This window comes from Rhinolophus sinicus, linkage group LG15 (genome assembly GCF_036562045.2).
Source record: "Rhinolophus sinicus isolate RSC01 linkage group LG15, ASM3656204v1, whole genome shotgun sequence".
NCBI classification, from domain to species: Eukaryota; Metazoa; Chordata; class Mammalia; order Chiroptera; family Rhinolophidae; genus Rhinolophus; species Rhinolophus sinicus.
In genome coordinates, this window is record NC_133764.1 from 22,273,662 (window position 1) to 22,291,126 (window position 17,465).

General features: G+C 38.8%; 1 protein-coding gene across 1 annotated transcript in view; it reads left to right on the forward strand.

Annotated features, from left to right (window-relative positions):
* TAF15 (TATA-box binding protein associated factor 15) overlaps window positions 1–15,780 on the forward strand; it is a 29,553-nt gene extending 13,773 nt beyond the window's left edge. Inside the window, exons 8-16 of the mRNA XM_019732554.2 lie at window positions 5,387–5,421; window positions 6,039–6,071; window positions 7,303–7,412; window positions 8,465–8,594; window positions 12,421–12,513; window positions 13,175–13,256; window positions 13,375–13,463; window positions 13,572–14,163; window positions 15,450–15,780. Of these exons, the coding sequence (XP_019588113.2) occupies window positions 5,387–5,421; window positions 6,039–6,071; window positions 7,303–7,412; window positions 8,465–8,594; window positions 12,421–12,513; window positions 13,175–13,256; window positions 13,375–13,463; window positions 13,572–14,163; window positions 15,450–15,489 (1,204 nt within the window). The 3' untranslated portion in view covers window positions 15,490–15,780. The remainder of the gene's footprint in view (window positions 1–5,386; window positions 5,422–6,038; window positions 6,072–7,302; window positions 7,413–8,464; window positions 8,595–12,420; window positions 12,514–13,174; window positions 13,257–13,374; window positions 13,464–13,571; window positions 14,164–15,449) is intronic.
* The last annotated feature ends 1,685 nt before the right edge of the window (window positions 15,781–17,465 follow it).

Genomic DNA, 17,465 nt, shown 5'->3' on the forward strand with positions numbered 1-17,465 from the left:
CTCCCCCCCAGTCTTCTGCCTCCGCTGCCTCCCCAACTCCGGTTCAAGCCACTCTTTTCTCAGTCTAGTTGTGTAGGACACAGCTCCCTGGCCCATGCTGGTGTTATGAGCCTTGCGCTCCTCCCGGCTGAGGCAGGCGGTTGGAGGTCGGCCGCTCACAGCAGCTCATGGCCGCTCACGCTGGCTGCTGGCCACTCAATGCTGGCCACCTGCTGCTCATGGCAGCACACAGTAGCCCGCAGCAGCACACAGCAGCCTGTGGCAGCTCACGCCAACCTGTGGCAGCTCACGCCAACCTCTGACTGCTCTCAGCAGCCCAGCTCCAGGGAGAGCTGTTGTTCACAATCTTAGCTGTAGAGGGCGCAGCTCACTGGCCTATATGGGAATCGAACCAGTGACCTCAGCGTTAGGAGAACCGCCTGAGCCACTGCACTGGCCCATGAACTAAGTTTTTGATTTTCATATCTTTAACCTTAAAACCTCCTCAAACAAAATCTTATGAAGGACCCACTATTTACGGTATTAGGTCAAAATGATGCTGATCTGGTTCAAGTCAGGGTAGGAATGGGGGAGGGGTCTTGTCCAGTTGCTGTCTCCCTGTGCCTCTCGCCCCCAAGCCAATAAATGGGATGTTCGTGAAAAGGCCTTTTTTAGAAATCCATATGGATTATGATGATTACTCTCTATATTGGGTTGGCAAACTTTTTATGTGAAAGGCCACATAGTAAATAATTGAGGCTTTGTAGGCCACATGGTTTCTGTTGCAACTACTCAGCTCTGCCCTTGTAGCATCAAAGCATCCATAGACAGAATATAAGTGAATAAACATGGTTGTGTTCCAGTAAAACTTCATTTATGGATAACAAATTTGAAGTTCATATAATTTTCATTTGTCACAATATCTGCTCCAGATGTGCTTTTTAGCTTATTTATATAGGGGTAAAGTATTTTGAATTTGAATAAAAATGCCCAATTTTAGGATTTTTTTCACTTGTGGTTTTACATTTAAGTACTAAAAATACCCAGACATTTTTTGTTAGTCTTCATCAACACTCACATTTGTGTTTTTATTCATCTTACTTAAAAATATCAGGGTTAAAAATTTGATCCTTTTGAGGCTGTGTGAATAATATCTGGCATTAGTTGGGTTTATATTTGAAATGAAAGGGGCATAGTTTGTGGGTAAGGGTGGGATGTGTGGGATTGGACATTCTTAGATTTAGGTGGTATGATTTCTTGGTTGGAGGAAGAATTCAGACAAAAAGGAAGCTGTCAGCTTTCCAAATATGGAAGAAAAATGTGAAGATTATAGGGACTATAGGAAACAATATTTTTTTTGAAAAAGAAGTTGTAGCAAAAAAGATTGAATTTCTAATTGTCATCTAAAATTGATCATTGAGCTCTTAATGGACTAGAAGCTTAAGGCCATAAATTCTATTTTTAAATTCATCATTGTGATGAATGCATTGAAAAATTGCCAGAACATTATAGATAACTTTTATTATTAGTATGTCATCTAGTTAAGTAGCTGTTTCAGGCTTCAATATCTCAAGCCTAAAGTTATTTTGAAATTTGAGTGTCTTCTCACAAGAGTTTTTGATTAGCTCCCTTAAAAATGTGTATATGTTCTGGTGATAGTCTAGAACGGTGCTGCCCAATAGAAATACAATGTGGGTCACAAATGTGAGCCAGATATGTAATTTTAAATTTTCTAGTAGTCACATTAAAAAAAAACAAAACACATGAAACTAATTGTAATAACATTTTATTTAATATATCCAAAATATTTATCATGTAATCAGTATAAAAATTACTGAGCTAGTGTACATCCTTTTTTTCATACTAAGACTTTGAAATCCATTTTGTATTTTACATTTAGAGTACGTCTTCATTTAGACTATCCACATTTCAAATGGTCAGTAGCCACATATGGCTAGTGAATACTGTCTTAGACAATATAGCTCTAGAATGATAGATTCTTGGCCTCCTGAAATGTCAGTAAATGCTGAATCCAGAAAGCCCTTTTACCACACATACAAGACATGGGAGGAGATGAAACATAAATACAGCTGTTTTTGAGAATGGTATTTAAATCCATTGAGTCATTTATATTTGGAATTAATGATAGTCTTCGTGCCCCAAAAACTGAATTCTGGATTTGCTAGTAAGAAAACTCAAGCACAGAACAGTTTTTTTTAAACTAATCCTTTTCAGTTTTTAGCCAAGTCCCTTTTTCTCTCAAGATACTGAATTTTTCTGGGAATAAAGATTCCTGCATTGTCCTTTTATTTCTTGGCAGTTTTAGTCCTTGAATAGATATATTTAGATTTAAAAAAGTTAAAGATCGGGAATAGAGATTCTGTCAAAGAACTTTTTCCTTTCTGACTAGCACCTGAAATTAAATCTGACTGTCTTTTCCTCTAAATAATGTAACAGTGAAAGATCCCTCAGAGCCTACTAGGCTGCTCATTGTGGTTTTGAAGTTGGAACAGCCATTTCTGTAGTTGAGTCAAGAATATTTAGTTGGTTTTCTTATGCAGGTGACACTCAGCCGTAAATTTGAGTATGCTTATATTTTGTCTTTAATAAATACCTCTACTGTGTCTTCAGGAATTCTTTATGTGTACGAGTTCGTTTCCTTTTCTGGGAGGAAAAGAAATTTGTTGTGGCAACATCTTGACTCACAGATGTTCACATATATTCATGTCTTAATTTGCTAGTGAGGCATTAATTTTGCATATGGAAAAGGGAATTGTAACTTTAGGTTTGAAAGAAAGATTCTTAACCATAGGCCCATAGTGAGTACTACTTGAGGTTATTTACTGTGTTTAATATAATAAATTGCCTAATAAGGGATTACAATATAACTAATTAATATGGAACTTCCTAATAAGGAAAGTAAAAAATGATTGAAACATTTGAACTTGGAAGAAAGCTTCACATAGAACTATAATTATAGGTCATCTAGACCAGTGCTTCTCAAACTTTAATATACATACATATGAATTCCTTGAGAGTCTTATTAAAATGCAGGTTCTGATTCAGTAGGTCTGGGGTGAGGCCCAAGATCATGCTTTTCTGAGAAGATCCCAGGCTTCGCTTATGCTGCTATTCCATGGATAGCCCTTTGAGTAGCAACGATGTGGATCTTACTTTGTGAAGGAGGACTCTGAAGCCTAGGGAGAATTAGTGACTTGTCTAAACTTTTTAAGGTTGATTAGTGATAGTGAAGGCTATATCCTGAGTCTCTTAGTTTGAAGACTTCCCAGTAGCACTTTTTGCGATACGCTGTGGTGTTTCCATATTTATGTCTATTGTGTTGAAAACTTTAGCTGCTGTATTTTCAAAGGAAATGCTCAGTAAAGATGATTTAAGTTAAAATGTCATTATATGGAGGAATAGGAAATTATAAACCTATGCAAATGTCACTTGTTTTATATCCCTTTTATTTTGCAGTGGTATAATCCCTTAAAAAAAAATTGTTCAAAGTTATATTGCTGGCCTGAATAGAAATTGTAGGAGTTAGCTGATGTATGAAATTGAGTATTTTCCCTCCCTTGTGGCCAGATAGACAACTTGATAACTGGTTAAGATGAAAGTAAAATAATTAAGAGGTAACTCTTCTAGCACTTACTTAAGAAAATTTCCTAGTTAAAAATTTACTTTATCCTGAGGACTTTGACCTCCTGATGTAGGAGTGTGGACTAAATAGTTTCACTAGTTCTTTTCTCATCATTTTTTGTAATTCTTTTGATCATCTTTGAAGAAACCTGAGAAATCTTGGTTTCTAATAATAAAATTTTTAGCAGTTTAATTTTAAGAACTCTGTTGGCTTCCCTTTCTTAAAGAGTTCAGCAGGTATATACAGGTCATTTAGAAGTGTAGAGAGGACTTGGGTACTGTTCCGAAAGAGAGGTCTTAGAGACTCAGTGGGACTCTGTATATGAAGAATCTGAGCTTCATATTGTCTGTTTAGCCTTGAAATAGCCTTATAATCCATTTTAGGCTTCCTGACAATCAAATAGAATAAATGGCAAATTACGATGACTGTGTCTATACCTATACCTGGTCGCAAGGGGAAATTATTTTACATCAAGTTAGTAGAATAGACTTATAAAGGAAGAATACTTTCTCATTGAGTTAGAGGGGTTTTTCTCAGGATGGCTCAGAACAGCCTTCTAGAGGGCATGGTTATCACTAAAGGAGCTACAGGAGAGACTTTTACGCAGTGAAGAGACATTATATTGAATTAATGTCTGGGGTTGTAGTAAAAGAAGATTAACAGTAGTAGAAGATATCATCTAAAAACTTTGGGTGTTTTTATTTCCATGTCAGCACACGAATCTTAGAGGATTCCATAATTCAGTCAAGTGAAACAGTGTATGAATGTTTAAAGAGTTTCTTGATAAGACAGATCTTAGATTTCTTACACAAAGCTGTGCACGCAAGAACCATTGACCTGTCGACAGTGGAAATTTGTCAAAGTCATTTTCTTGTGGGAAACCACAGTATTGGAGTATATTGTATTCTGTCGTTGATATGGTCTGTTGATGAGTGCACAGAACATTTGGCAACATGAAGCTCACCACTGATGCGAAGAGATCTAGTATATTATAGTGGGTGGAGTAGGAGGGAAATTTTAAGTTATGCTTTTTTTTTTTTAGAGCTCATTTTATCAGCTTTCAGTATGTTTTGAAAGTTTAAGACTGCTTTCATTCAGGCTTACTTTTGTGTATATTTGTATCTCACTTTTTTTCTTCATCTCATAAAACCCACTCTTTGGTATCACAATAGAACATACCATGTTTCCCCGAAAATAAGACCAGGTCTTATATTAATTTTTGCTCCAAAAGACACATTAGGGCTTATGTTCAGGGGATGTCATCCTGAAAAATCATGCTAGGGCTTATTTTCCGGTTAGGTCTTATTTTCAGGGAAACACGGTAGTACTCAAGTTTTTACCTCTCCTATTCTGCTGTCAAAATCTTAACCTTGTTCTATTCTTTTTCCTTTTTTTCATATTTAAAAAAATATCTCCTTGGAAAGAATGTTTTCTGTAGTTTAGCATTCTTCATGCTGAGCCTCCAGCTTTAAGTTATGGTTTGAATAGCATTCCTTTGGCTTAGGGCTGGGAAGATTTTAAAATAAGAGTATATTATATATGTTCTGTAATATACTTGAAAAGGCACCCTTGTGGATATAGATCCTTGGGAAAACACTTAAGTGAAAACATTCTGAAGTCAATGAAATGGAATTTACTGGAAAGTTAGAGGTGCTACTGTTTTCCTAGGCGCTCTACTTGTGACAGTTAAGTGTAGATTGAGCCCAGGGCTCAGCACATTAGAGACTTAAGGAAGAAATCATTTCTTCAATTTTTCCTCTGCAGTGGTGGTGACCGCGGTGGCTTCAAAAATTTTGGTGGTAAGTGCTGAGTATCCCAAAATGTTTCAGTGGAAATGCTATATAAATCTAAAAGCCACCAATACCCCGCAGACGCAGTCTAAGCCCTTTTTTTTACTCTGTTGAGGCTGGTGTGTGTTGTGTGCTTTAAGAAAAAAATTATATATATATATGTATACATGTATATATATCAAAACATTAAAAAGCCAAAGTTGATCTCAAATAGTCCAATGGATCTACACAGTGAATTTGCATGAAAGAGTCTGGTGACCAATGAGGCCTTCACTGGATTTTGACAATACTTTTTTTTAATAAAGGTAGCTGACATGGTGTTTTTAAATTATTAGGGTTTTCCAATCAGCCTTCACAATCAGAGCTTAACAAAAGTGATACTAGCATAATGCCAAAGTGGCAGGTGCCGTTTGGGACAAGTTAAGGAAATATTGACATTCATCTTGATTTCTTAAACTTTTAATAAAAATTTATATATTACTTTGTAAATCTGTTATGGTTGACTTTTAAGGATTTTGGAAGTATTAACTTTTCATGCCTTGGTTATTATTACTATTTTTCAAAAATATTTCTAATGAGTTGTCTTAAATAGCTTTTTTTTCCTTTTTTTTTTTCTTTTCTCTTAGGTCACAGGGATTATGGACCCAGACCAGATGCTGGTAAGGTTTATGGCAGTTTGGAACTTTGAAATTAAGAGAATGTTAGTTTTCCTATTTTCTCAAAGGAGAAGTGTGTGTGTTTGGAGGAGTTAGTACAGGAGGAACATTTAATTTGATAGTACTGCCAGAACTGGGGGAGCTTTACTTCCAAAGACATACCAGAAAGAAAAATTCAAGGGGATTGATTGGAAAGTTTGCTGGGAAAGAATTGCTATATTTGTGATTTCCCATGCTGTACTTTTTCTTTTGTGAAGAATACTTGATTTTATACTGCTAATTGGCATTATTTAATTACTACAAATCAGATTTGAGAGAATTGGTATTAACTGGGAATTAGAAGTAGAAAAGCTATATTTAATTAAGAAAATATTACATTAGATTGGTAGTCTCCTTAGTAGCCCTAAGAAACCTGAATTCATACATGAGAGAGTTGTCTGACTCTGGGTAGAGGTCACTAATTTCATGTGGCTTTTTATTTTTGAATGAAATTCAAGGCTACATGGAACCTTTTGAAAGTTATGATTTAGAGATTAAAAATCTATTTGAGCCAAAAAATTTTAATATATATTGAAATCAGAACTTTTGTTTTTGTTAAGATGCCAAAGTATTCTATATGGATGGCAATTTCTGAATTATCCCTTGATGGACTGAATTTTTGTACATCTTTCTTACTTTGTTGTACTAATCCAAAAGTGTGCGTGTAAGGTAAGGTGTGTGTCAAGGTGCCCCTACCCTCTGGTATATACAAAGCTTGTTGGCAATGAATGGGAAACCAACAGTTCTGCTTGGCTTGCTTGGAAGTCCAAACTGCCGGATTTGGGGACTTTTCTACTAGAGAGCCTTAAAAGTATTGTTTAGCCATAAAGAATTAAAGTTCTCCAAAGAAAGGAGTGCTAATTTATAAACTAACTTTCCTTCATCTCTTCATGAGCTTTAGTCCTGTATCTGAATCTAAAGAGTGAGATTTGTAAGATCTCTCTGAATTGTCCTTGTATATTTCACACAGTGTGGACTTGATCCACTTTATCTTAAATTTAGTTTTAAGAATTGACCATATAACCATTGTGACCACTTTGCATGTTTATATAAGATTTTTCTTATATTGGTCCTTTTTTCTTTTGGTCATAGAAACAGTTGAATATTGGACAATAAATTATTGTTCTTGTTTACTAAGCAGGATGTAATAAAACCAAGGAATATGTAAATTAACTTTATTTTTTTCCCCCCTTAGATTCAGAATCTGATAATTCAGATAACAACACAATCTTTGTGCAAGGACTTGGGGAGGGTGTGTCTACAGATCAAGTGGGGGAGTTCTTTAAACAGATAGGAATTATTAAGGTGAGTGAAAAGTATAGCTAATGTTGAAAATCTCATAATTATTTACATATTCTGATTAAGATACATAGATTACATAATAAGCCTATACTCCAGTAAGGCTTGTCTCTTAAAATTCCCTGATGCACATGCCCACCTGTGTCTGTAGGCCTTTGCTAAATTTGCTAAATATATGAATGTTTTTATTCCTTGCTTGTGTTCACCTTTATACAGCCTTCTACAGCTTTAGCTATCAATCTTAGGGCTCTAAGAATAGTCTCTGCCTAGTTCCTAAAATTCTGAGAACCAAATGATATTATGAGAACATTTTATAGATTCCAAAATGCCAATATATGCAAACTCAAGTTGTTACTGACAACTTTTTATTTTGGTATTTCATGTCTGTGATGCATATTAGCCCAATATATAGGTTTATTTTATAACTATTGTTTACTTGTGTCATGTGTGCTATTTGTTTCATGCAAATATTTTTCATCTCAAGTAGAAAGCGGTATTTAGAGCAGGGTTAGTATTAGGTTGTAGCATTTGCCTGAAATCAGTTGGCAGTTGTCCTTGTTTTGGTGTCTATGGAATTACTCATTTTTTCCCCCTTCTTGAGGAGCTAAAATTTCTTAAGGATTTAATTACACATGTAATATGTAAAAAAATTTGCAGTGCTGATTAAGCAAAAATTCTCCTTTGTCGTCCACATTCATCCCAGCTAAATCCAGTGTGTTCTCCATAGTGGTTATCTATTGTTTTACTTCGTGAACATTCTTTTTGGCCTTTTTCGTTTGTTTTACAAGGTATATATTTACTTGAAGCATTATTTACATTTTTTTGGGGGGTTAAAAGAAATTATACATAGATAAAACAATACTATATATCGTTTTTATAGCTTGGTTTTTACTTACTGTGTTTTAGAGTTTTCAGAACCTACAGATAATTTCATTTGTATATTGTACATTAGGTGCATAGTATTTTCTAAAATGGATGTGTGAATTCTTTTGAAAAATAAATTACATGGTTCCTGATCACTTTCTTAAAATGCTAACACCAGCTTGTTTGTTCCTCAGACAAACAAGAAGACCGGAAAACCAATGATAAATCTGTACACAGACAAGGACACCGGGAAGCCAAAAGGGGAGGCAACAGTGTCGTTTGATGACCCTCCTTCAGCTAAGGCAGCCATTGACTGGTTTGACGGTATACTCATTCATACAATTTCAACATGTAGTTTGGATAAATGTTTTTCCCCCCCTTCGACCGCCTTACCACACACTCCAATTCAAGCCATTGTTTCTCAGTCTAGTTGTGTAGGACACAGCTCTCTGGCCCATGCTGGTGTTATGAGCCTTGCGCTTCCCCTGGCTGAGGCAGTTGGTTGCCAGTCGTTGGTCGGCCGCTCACAGCAGCTCTTGCCAGCCGCTGGCTGCTCACGCTGGCTGCCAGCCACTCATGCTGGCCTTTGGCTGCTCACGGCAGCCCAGCTCCAGGGAGACCTGTTGTTCACAATCTTAGCTGTAGAGGGTGCAGCTCACTGGCCCATGTGGGAATCAAACTGGCAACCTCGGCGTTAGGAGCACAGCACTCCAACCACCTGCGCCACCAGGTTGTTCCTTGGATAAATGTTTTCTAGTCTTGAAGTCAATATATGTTTTGGTTGACAGTGGTTATTTTCATGCTTACTTTTGTAGATACTAAAATTACAGGCCAGAGTTTTTATATACCATTAGAAATGAAATGAGCTTTCTCCTTGTTTGTCTAGAATATTTCCTTATATCATTCCTTCTGCTTGAGGCCACCCTGATCTAGATGTAGAGGGTTGGCCTGGTTGACCCTATATATTTTTTTAATTTAGATTAATTTTCTTTCAAATACAAAGAAGAAATAGTAAGACTTCTTTCCTCTCTGAAAAATAATGATGTATGGGAAAGTAGAAGAGCAACCATAGTCCTCTACTCAGAGATAACCACTGATAACATATTTTTTTTTATAGATGTGTGTATATTATTATTTTTTTATTGGGGAAGGGGAACAGGACTTTATCGGGGAACAGTGTGTACTTCCAGAACCTTTTTCCAAGTCAAGTTGTTGTCCTTTCACTCTTAGTTGTGGAGGGTGCCATTTAGCTTCAAGTTGTTTTCCTTTCAGTCTTAGTTGTGGAGGGCGCAGCTCAGCTCCTGGTCCAGTAGCCGTTGCTAGTTGCAGGGGGCAGCCCACCATCCCTTGCAGGAGTTGAACTGGCAACCTTGTGGTTGAGAGGATGCGCTCCAACCAACTGAACCATTCGGGAGCTCAGTGGCAGCTCAGCTCAAGGTGCCGTGTTCAATTTTAGTTGCAGGGAGCACTACCCACCATCCCTTGTGGGAGTCAAGGAATTGAACTGGCAACCTTGTGGTTGAGAGCCCACTGGCCCATTTGGGAATTGAACTGGCAGCCTTTGGATTTAGGAGCATGGAGCTCTAACTGCCTGAGCCACCGGGCCAGCCCCGATAATATTTTTTATTAACTTTCCTTCTAGAGTTTTAAAATGTATTTTAAAAATAGTTTATACTCTAAATGTAGTTTTGTCTCATATTTTTTTCATTTAACATTTTAGCATAGTCATTTCCTCACGTTGTTATAAATTTACCTGTATTTTCCAAAACATAATTGCATTTCTTCTTCAAAGATGAAATTGTGATACTCTGTGTCCTTACCTCCATATTCTTTACTTTTTTGCAGTAATCCATCAGGCTCCATCACCTTGCTCTTGAAGCCTAGATCCATCTTCCTCACTTTTCTGCTTTTTTTTTTTATAGTTTCTGTGAATTATAAAGCAATTTCTTTTGCTCGTGATATGTTAAAAATTATGGTGCCATTTGCCCACAGAGCATATGAGCCTCTTAAACTTAATCTCCATAGTTCAGAGCTTACTAGGTCTTTTTATACCTTTTGAAATATTGATCCAGAGTGGTTTTCTATGTCAAAGTGCATGTCATACCATCTGTCATTGTGGAAAGTTGCTAGCCACAATGATTAGGGCTCTGGTTAGACAGCCAGGACTCCTAGATTTATAACCATTTTATGAATCCTTGGGCACCTTTTCATTATATGTCAGTTCTCTTAGTTAATATAAAATTAAAAGATTAATGTCTGTCTCTAAGGCCCTGGGGCAGCAGAATATATATGTGTGCGGGTATGTAAGTAATCACATATGCACAGGTTATTTTTATTTTATTTTATTTCATGTTTTAAAATTAATTTCAGGTGTACAAAGCAATGTAATAGACATTTCACCCCTTACAAAGTGATAACCCCCCTCCTCCAATCTATTGCCCCTCTGACATTGTATGTATCTATTACAATTCCATTGGCTCTATTCCCTATGCTGTACTCCATATCCCGTGACTATATAGATAATAAATTATAGTTGACATACAATATTACTCAGTTTCAGGTGTGCAGTGCCAGTGGTGAGGCATCTACACCGTCAGTGAAGTGGTCTCCCTAAAAAGACATGTGCCCATCTGACACCCATCAGAGTAATAGTGGCCTTGTAAAATGTGCTTGGGCGCCTTCCCTCCTTCTGGATTTTTTGGAATAGTTTGAGGAGAACAGGTGTTATTTCTTTTTGAATGTTTTGTAAAATTCACCTGTGAAGCTATCTGGTCCAGGACTTTTGTTTGTTGGGGGCTTGTTGATTACTGATTCAATTTCTTGGGTAGTAATTGGTATGTTCAGAGTTTCTGTTTCTTCTTGATTCAGTCTTGGAAGATTGTATGCTTCTAGAAATTTATCCATTTCTTGCAGATTGTCTGATTTGTTGGAATATAGTTGCTCGTAGTATTTTCTTAAAATTGTCTGTATTTCTGTGGTATCTGTTGTCACTTCTCCTTTCATTTCTGATTTTATTAATTTGGGTCCTCTTTCTTTTTCTTGGTGAGTCTGGCTACAGGTTTGTCGATTTTGTTTATCTTTTCAAAAAACCAGCTCTTGGTTTCATTGATCTTTTATATTTTTTTTGGTCTCTGTTTCATTTATTTCTGCTCTGATCTTTATTATTTCCTTCCTTGTACTCTGTTTGGGCTTATTTTGCTGTTCTTTTTCCAGTTCCCTTAGATGTAAAGACAGACTGTTGACTTGAGATTTTTATTGTTTCTTTAGGTACCGTGTTTCCCTAAAAATAAGACCTAGCCGGACAATCAGCTTTTATGCGTCTTTTGGAGCAAAAATTAATGTAAGACCACGCATTAGAGCTGATTGTCTGGCTTGGTCTTATTTTCGGGGAAACACATTAGGCCTGCATAGCTGTGAATTACCCTCTTAGGACTGCTTTTGCTGCATCCCATAGATTTTGAGTTGTTGTGTTTTCATTTTCGTTTGTCTCGAAGTATCCTTTGACTTCTTCCTTGATCTCATTGTTGATCCACTTGCTATTTAGTAACATGTTATTCAGCCTCCATGTATTTGTGTGCACACATTATTTTTAAAGCTACTACTTGCATGTGGTAAAAAAAAATTTCAAACAGTACCAAGAGTATATAATAAAAAATGAATTTTCTTTCCACCTTTGACCCCCAGTGATCTCATTTTCCCTACTGAGAGTTAGGCATAATAGACTGTGTATATACAAGCATTGTATATATAGGTACATATATAGGTACGTACAGATGCATATATAGGTATACGTGTACGTGCATGTGCACACACACAGAAACACACACACTTACTCCCTTTAAAAAACAAATGGAAGCAGACTACACACATTCTGCACTTGGCTTTTTTCATGTAAAAATATTAGATGTAGGGGTTTTTTGCTTGGTAAGAAGTGACTGTCTCCCAGTAGCTAATCTGCTTTATTCAGTAGATTGTGTGATGTTTTAGCACTGTTACCTTGACTCTTTGGGCACACTAGTGTGTTTGAATTTCTGTGAGGACGTGTCATTTATTCCTCTGAAATTAAAAATGTCCAACACAGGTTAACATTTTTGTTGAGAAGTACAGATGTGGAGTAGTGTTTCTTCAAAACCATTTTCTTTTTTCTTAGGGAAAGAATTTCATGGCAACATCATTAAAGTGTCCTTTGCCACCAGAAGACCTGAATTTATGAGAGGAGGTGGAAGTGGAGGTGGGCGACGAGGTAAGGTACTTGTTGCTCATTGGCCTTGATATTGTACAAAGGGTTTGATTTTTGAGTCCATGTTCTGTCCCTGTTGTGTGACCTACTACCTCTGTCTCTCCCTAGGTCTTTATTCCTTTTTTGTTAAACTGAGGGTGGATATTAAATAGATTAGGTAAATAAGGTGTCATAATATCTAAGAGAGTAGTGGGAGAATTTTCTAGAAATCCCTTTGCAAAGCTGTATAGCAGATTGTTATTCACCTGGAAGTCAGGAGGCAATCATTTAAATGATACCTGATTAGGTACTTAATGTGACCAGTTTGTAAGTTCTCTGATAGTTACTGCCAGCTTGTTCATTTCTATCAAGTCTAATTCTTTAAATTTGGAATATGTCTTCTCACTTAAATTTTATCACTGAGATTCCCTAAGAGGGTATTATGGAAAAGTTTTTTAGTGCATTATTTGCACTATAATGTGCATCTGGGGTCTTTTCCCACATTTCCTGCATGTGCTAAGTAAAGCTCCAAATCGAAGAATCACAAAGGCCCACCATAAGGTATTGGGGAGGGCTGCCCAGTTATTGGTTGGCACTTGCTCTTAGTTCTTTAATCTGGTGCTTTGTCTCTGCTTTGCTAATGTCTGATGCTGATTTTTCTCCCCTCCTTCCCTACATTCCCCAGGTCGTGGAGGATATAGAGGCCGTGGAGGCTTTCAGGGTAGAGGTGGAGACCCCAAAAGTGGGGACTGGGTTTGCCCTAATCCGTAAGTATCCTAGTTACTTTGTTGGGAGTAGGAGTTGGGATTGAGGTTGGAAGGCACAAGGGGGGTTCTGAATTCATCAGAAACTATTGGGGAGCATTTTATTTGCTTTCTTTCTCAGGTCATGTGGAAATATGAACTTTGCTCGAAGGAATTCCTGCAATCAGTGCAATGAGCCCAGGCCAGAAGACTCTCGTCCCTCAGGAGGAGGTAGGTCAGCCTTTTAATAGCATCTGCATGGTATTTATCTTCTGACTAGCATTAAAGAGGCTTTACATTATTCTGATGGCCTCACTGGTTTGCATTTCTACCTTTCAGATTTCCGGGGAAGAGGCTACGGTGGAGAGAGGGGCTACAGAGGTCGTGGGGGCAGAGGTGGAGACCGAGGCGGCTATGGAGGAGACAGAAGTGGGGGTGGCTACGGAGGAGACAGAAGTGGGGGTGGCTATGGTGGGGACAGAGGTGGCAGTTATGGTGGAGACAGAGGTGGCGGCTATGGTGGGGACCGAGGAGGCTATGGTGGGGACCGAGGAGGCTATGGTGGGGATCGAGGAGGCTATGGTGGGGACCGAGGGGGCTATGGTGGGGACCGAGAGGGTTATGGAGGGGACCGAGGAGGCTATGGAGGGGACCGAGGAGGCTATGGAGGGGACCGAGGAGGCTATGGAGGGGACCGAGGAGGCTATGGAGGAGACCGAGGAGGCTATGGAGGAGACCGAGGAGGATATGGAGGAGACCGAAGTGGGGGGGGCTATGGAGGAGACCGTGGTGGTGGTGGTGGTGGTGGCGGCTATGGTGGAGACCGAAGTGGAGGCTATGGCAGGGACAGGAGTGGAGGCTATGGCGGAGACAGGAGTGGTGGCGGCTATGGCGGAGATCGAGGCGGCTATGGAGGCAAAATGGGAGGAAGGTGAGTATTAGAATGTACTTTTTACCTCACTCCTCCTAGATTTTAGGGTCTGAGCTGTTTTTATCACGTTTTCTTATTGTCCAGTTTTTTGGACCTTGAATTCCCCATTGGCAATTCTGTCAGTTAGGATGGAGATCCTTTTAGTTCCCTGTGGAGTAACTTCTAAAATTTATTTTGTTTTGGAAATTCTTATTCATACATCATATTTGTATGAGTGTGTGTGGATGTGTGTGTATTATTCTTTCCAATGGCTAACGACAATTGAGATTGAGAGGTAATTTGAAACTGTAAATCGGGTTCTTAATCTTAAGTGGTGGGGAGAACACTCCTTTCCTAGGGTATGCTTTTTCAAGTCACATGTGCTGCCCGGCAATTGTTTTCCTGGGGATTCTGGGAATCCCTTTTCCAGATGAAAATCCCTGATGGTACTGATGAAAGTGTGTTGTACACATGAGTGGTATGGAGGCAGAAAAAGTTGAATAACCAGTGATATAAAATAATTTATCATTCTAAGCATTTGTATGCCAGGGGTAGGGCAGAATAATGAGAATTGGTGTGGCATGTGATTAAAAGCACAGAGTTTGGAGACAGAGTGCCTGGGTTCACATCTTGACTCTACCACTTACTAGCTGTGTGACCTTAGGCAAGTTACTTAACCCTTTGGAACATCAGGGCTCTGATCTTATACAATGGAGCCAATGTTATTAATTCCTCCTTCGTGGAGTTGTATTAGATTATAACAGTTGCTGGCCCATAGTAAGCACTGTGTAATTGTTAGCTATTAGTAATTATCATCTATTGAACACTTCTTACCATGTGGTAAATCCTGTGAAAGTGTCTGTGTATTTTAGTTCTAGTCCTTCTGTCCGCCTTATGAAGTAGATGTACTTACTGTTTTATAGAGTTAGAAACTTGAGTAACTTTTCCAAGGTCATATAGTAAGTGGCAGATCCAAAGTTCTTACATGAAAGTGTTTGCTTGCTTATTCCACTATGCCACTCTTCAGAGTGCGGGAATTGGCACAGTCTCTGACCTGAAATGCCACAGTGGTTTGGAGTCCTTATTGGAGAGTTAGTGATAGCATATCTTCTAGGAACTTCACGGGTCTCAAGACTAATAAATTAGACATTCATTAAGCACCTTCTAGTAGTAGAGCAATCAGGCATGGTGTCATCCTCACAGAAATTGTCAAGCTGAAGCAGTCACCAGTACCCTGAAGAAGTGTTTGATGCTTCCCTTTGGTAGAAAATTAGAATTTAGTCTGGCTCTTTATTTTTCATTTCTAGAAACGACTACAGAAATGATCAGCGCAACCGACCATACTGATGACTCTTTTGAATGTTCCTTTGTCTCTGACATGATCCATAGTGAAATTGCCAGAGTTTTGCCTGCTGCTTTCCTCGTGGCCTCTTCTTGGGTAGTGAAATTAAGTGACATTTGGAATTTTATTTGGGTGGGAGGGCTGGGACAGTTTTTCTTTCAGAAATGTCCGTTGAAATTTCCCCCTGTAGTTTCCAACTTTCTCCTTCCCAACCCTTGAAGCTAAGTGCGTTGTAAAATATTGCCAAAATGGAAAGTGTTTTGTAATACTGCAATAAAGGCTGCTTGTTTTGTGGACTTTTGTACATTAGTGCATTGTTCTGTCACACTCAGGGTTCAGTTTCAGCAGATTCTAACCCTAAAGAATTAGGAAATGAATTCTACTTTGTTAAATTAAAATGTTACTTTCAACAATATTTATTGAGCTTCTACCCTGTTTGGAACAGTAGTTTCTAAGAATGTCTGCATGTCAGAATCACCTGAAATGGTTGTCAAAATTATGGATTCCTAGGTCTCATCCCAGGTCTTTTGGATCAGAACTTGGTGGAGGGGTATGGTGGTAGGACTGGGGATCTTTGTGTCAGGCTTACTGGGTGATGTTGATACAGTCAATTTAGTTCCAGTTTACAATTGAGAACCATTTATTTAGGGCAGTGTTCTAGATGCTGGGAATATGGAGATCTAAAGGCTAGGTAGGACGAGTAAGGATTCTATAAGCTAGGGTTAAGGTGGCAGTGTACATGGTGTGTTATTTGGTGTTAACTGAAAAACGATTTCTCCTACCCTTACCAAGAGCCTAGGACAGGCACAGATGCTGTCCTAACATATCCAGATGCTGGATATGTTGCCCATCAAGCAAACACAATATACAGTCTGATTAAGTGCTCCAATTAGAATAAATACAGGATGCTTTGGAGGGCTGATTTAAAGGACACTAAATTCAGTTGTGGGATCAGGATGCTTTGGTGAGTCTTGAGGGAAGAGTAGGAATTGCCCAAGTAAAGAGGCTGGGGTAAGGAAATGGTGTTCTCAACAGAAAACTAATGTGACATGAACAAATAAATGGGAGTTAAGAGAAGGTGAGGAACAGGCTCTGCTTGAGGAGAAGTGTATGTAATGCATTGTGATTGAAGGGAGTAGTTCAAGGATGGACATGCAAAAGATAAAACTGGAAAGGTAAACCAGCTCTATGATAAGGTCCTTGCATTTCATTTTCCCCTGCCTCCACGTAGGGAGTGATTAAAAGATTTTAAGCAGGGGAGTGGCCTGACCTGAGTGGTATCAACTGAAAGATGATTATGGCTGCCTTGTGAAGAGGCTGGACAGGAGACAGAATGGTACACCGGTGAGAGATGGTACTGGTCTGAGCTCAGATAGTGTGAGTGGATGAGGAGGAGATAACTAAATAGATCTGAGAAATAATGAGGGAAGTTTGACAGGATTTGGCTGGATGTCAGAAATAGTGGGGAGGGAAGAGTCAGGTTTCTGGCCTGGGCAGTTGGGTAGGTGTATTGTTCACTGAAATGGGAAACACTGGGAAAGAACAGATTTGGGAGCATATTATAGTCCTATTAATTTTTGCTCCAAAAGACACATTAGAGCTGATTGTTTGGCTAGGTCTTATTTTTGGGGAAACAGGATATACATAAAGTAGGGCTGCTGTGTCTCCTGGTCTTAATAGAGTAGCCTTATGTAGAAGCTGTCCTGTAGGGCCCAGTGGCAGTTTCCCTGGTCTCCTGAGCTAGATGCTGCAGATATGTCCCTTGTGTGGGTTGTGTGTGCCCTCCTGTTGCAGTTGAGCCTTGGTTGCTGTTTGTACAACAGTGGGAGGGATTGACCCTTGGGCTGACTGGTTGTGAGGATTGGCTGTGACTACAGTGGAGGAGCTAGTGTATAGAGGCTGACCCAATGTAGTGGGGTTCGCTTTAGCAGGGCTATGGTACCTGCCCATTCTGTCCTTTGCTCAGTGGAGGCAGTCGGGT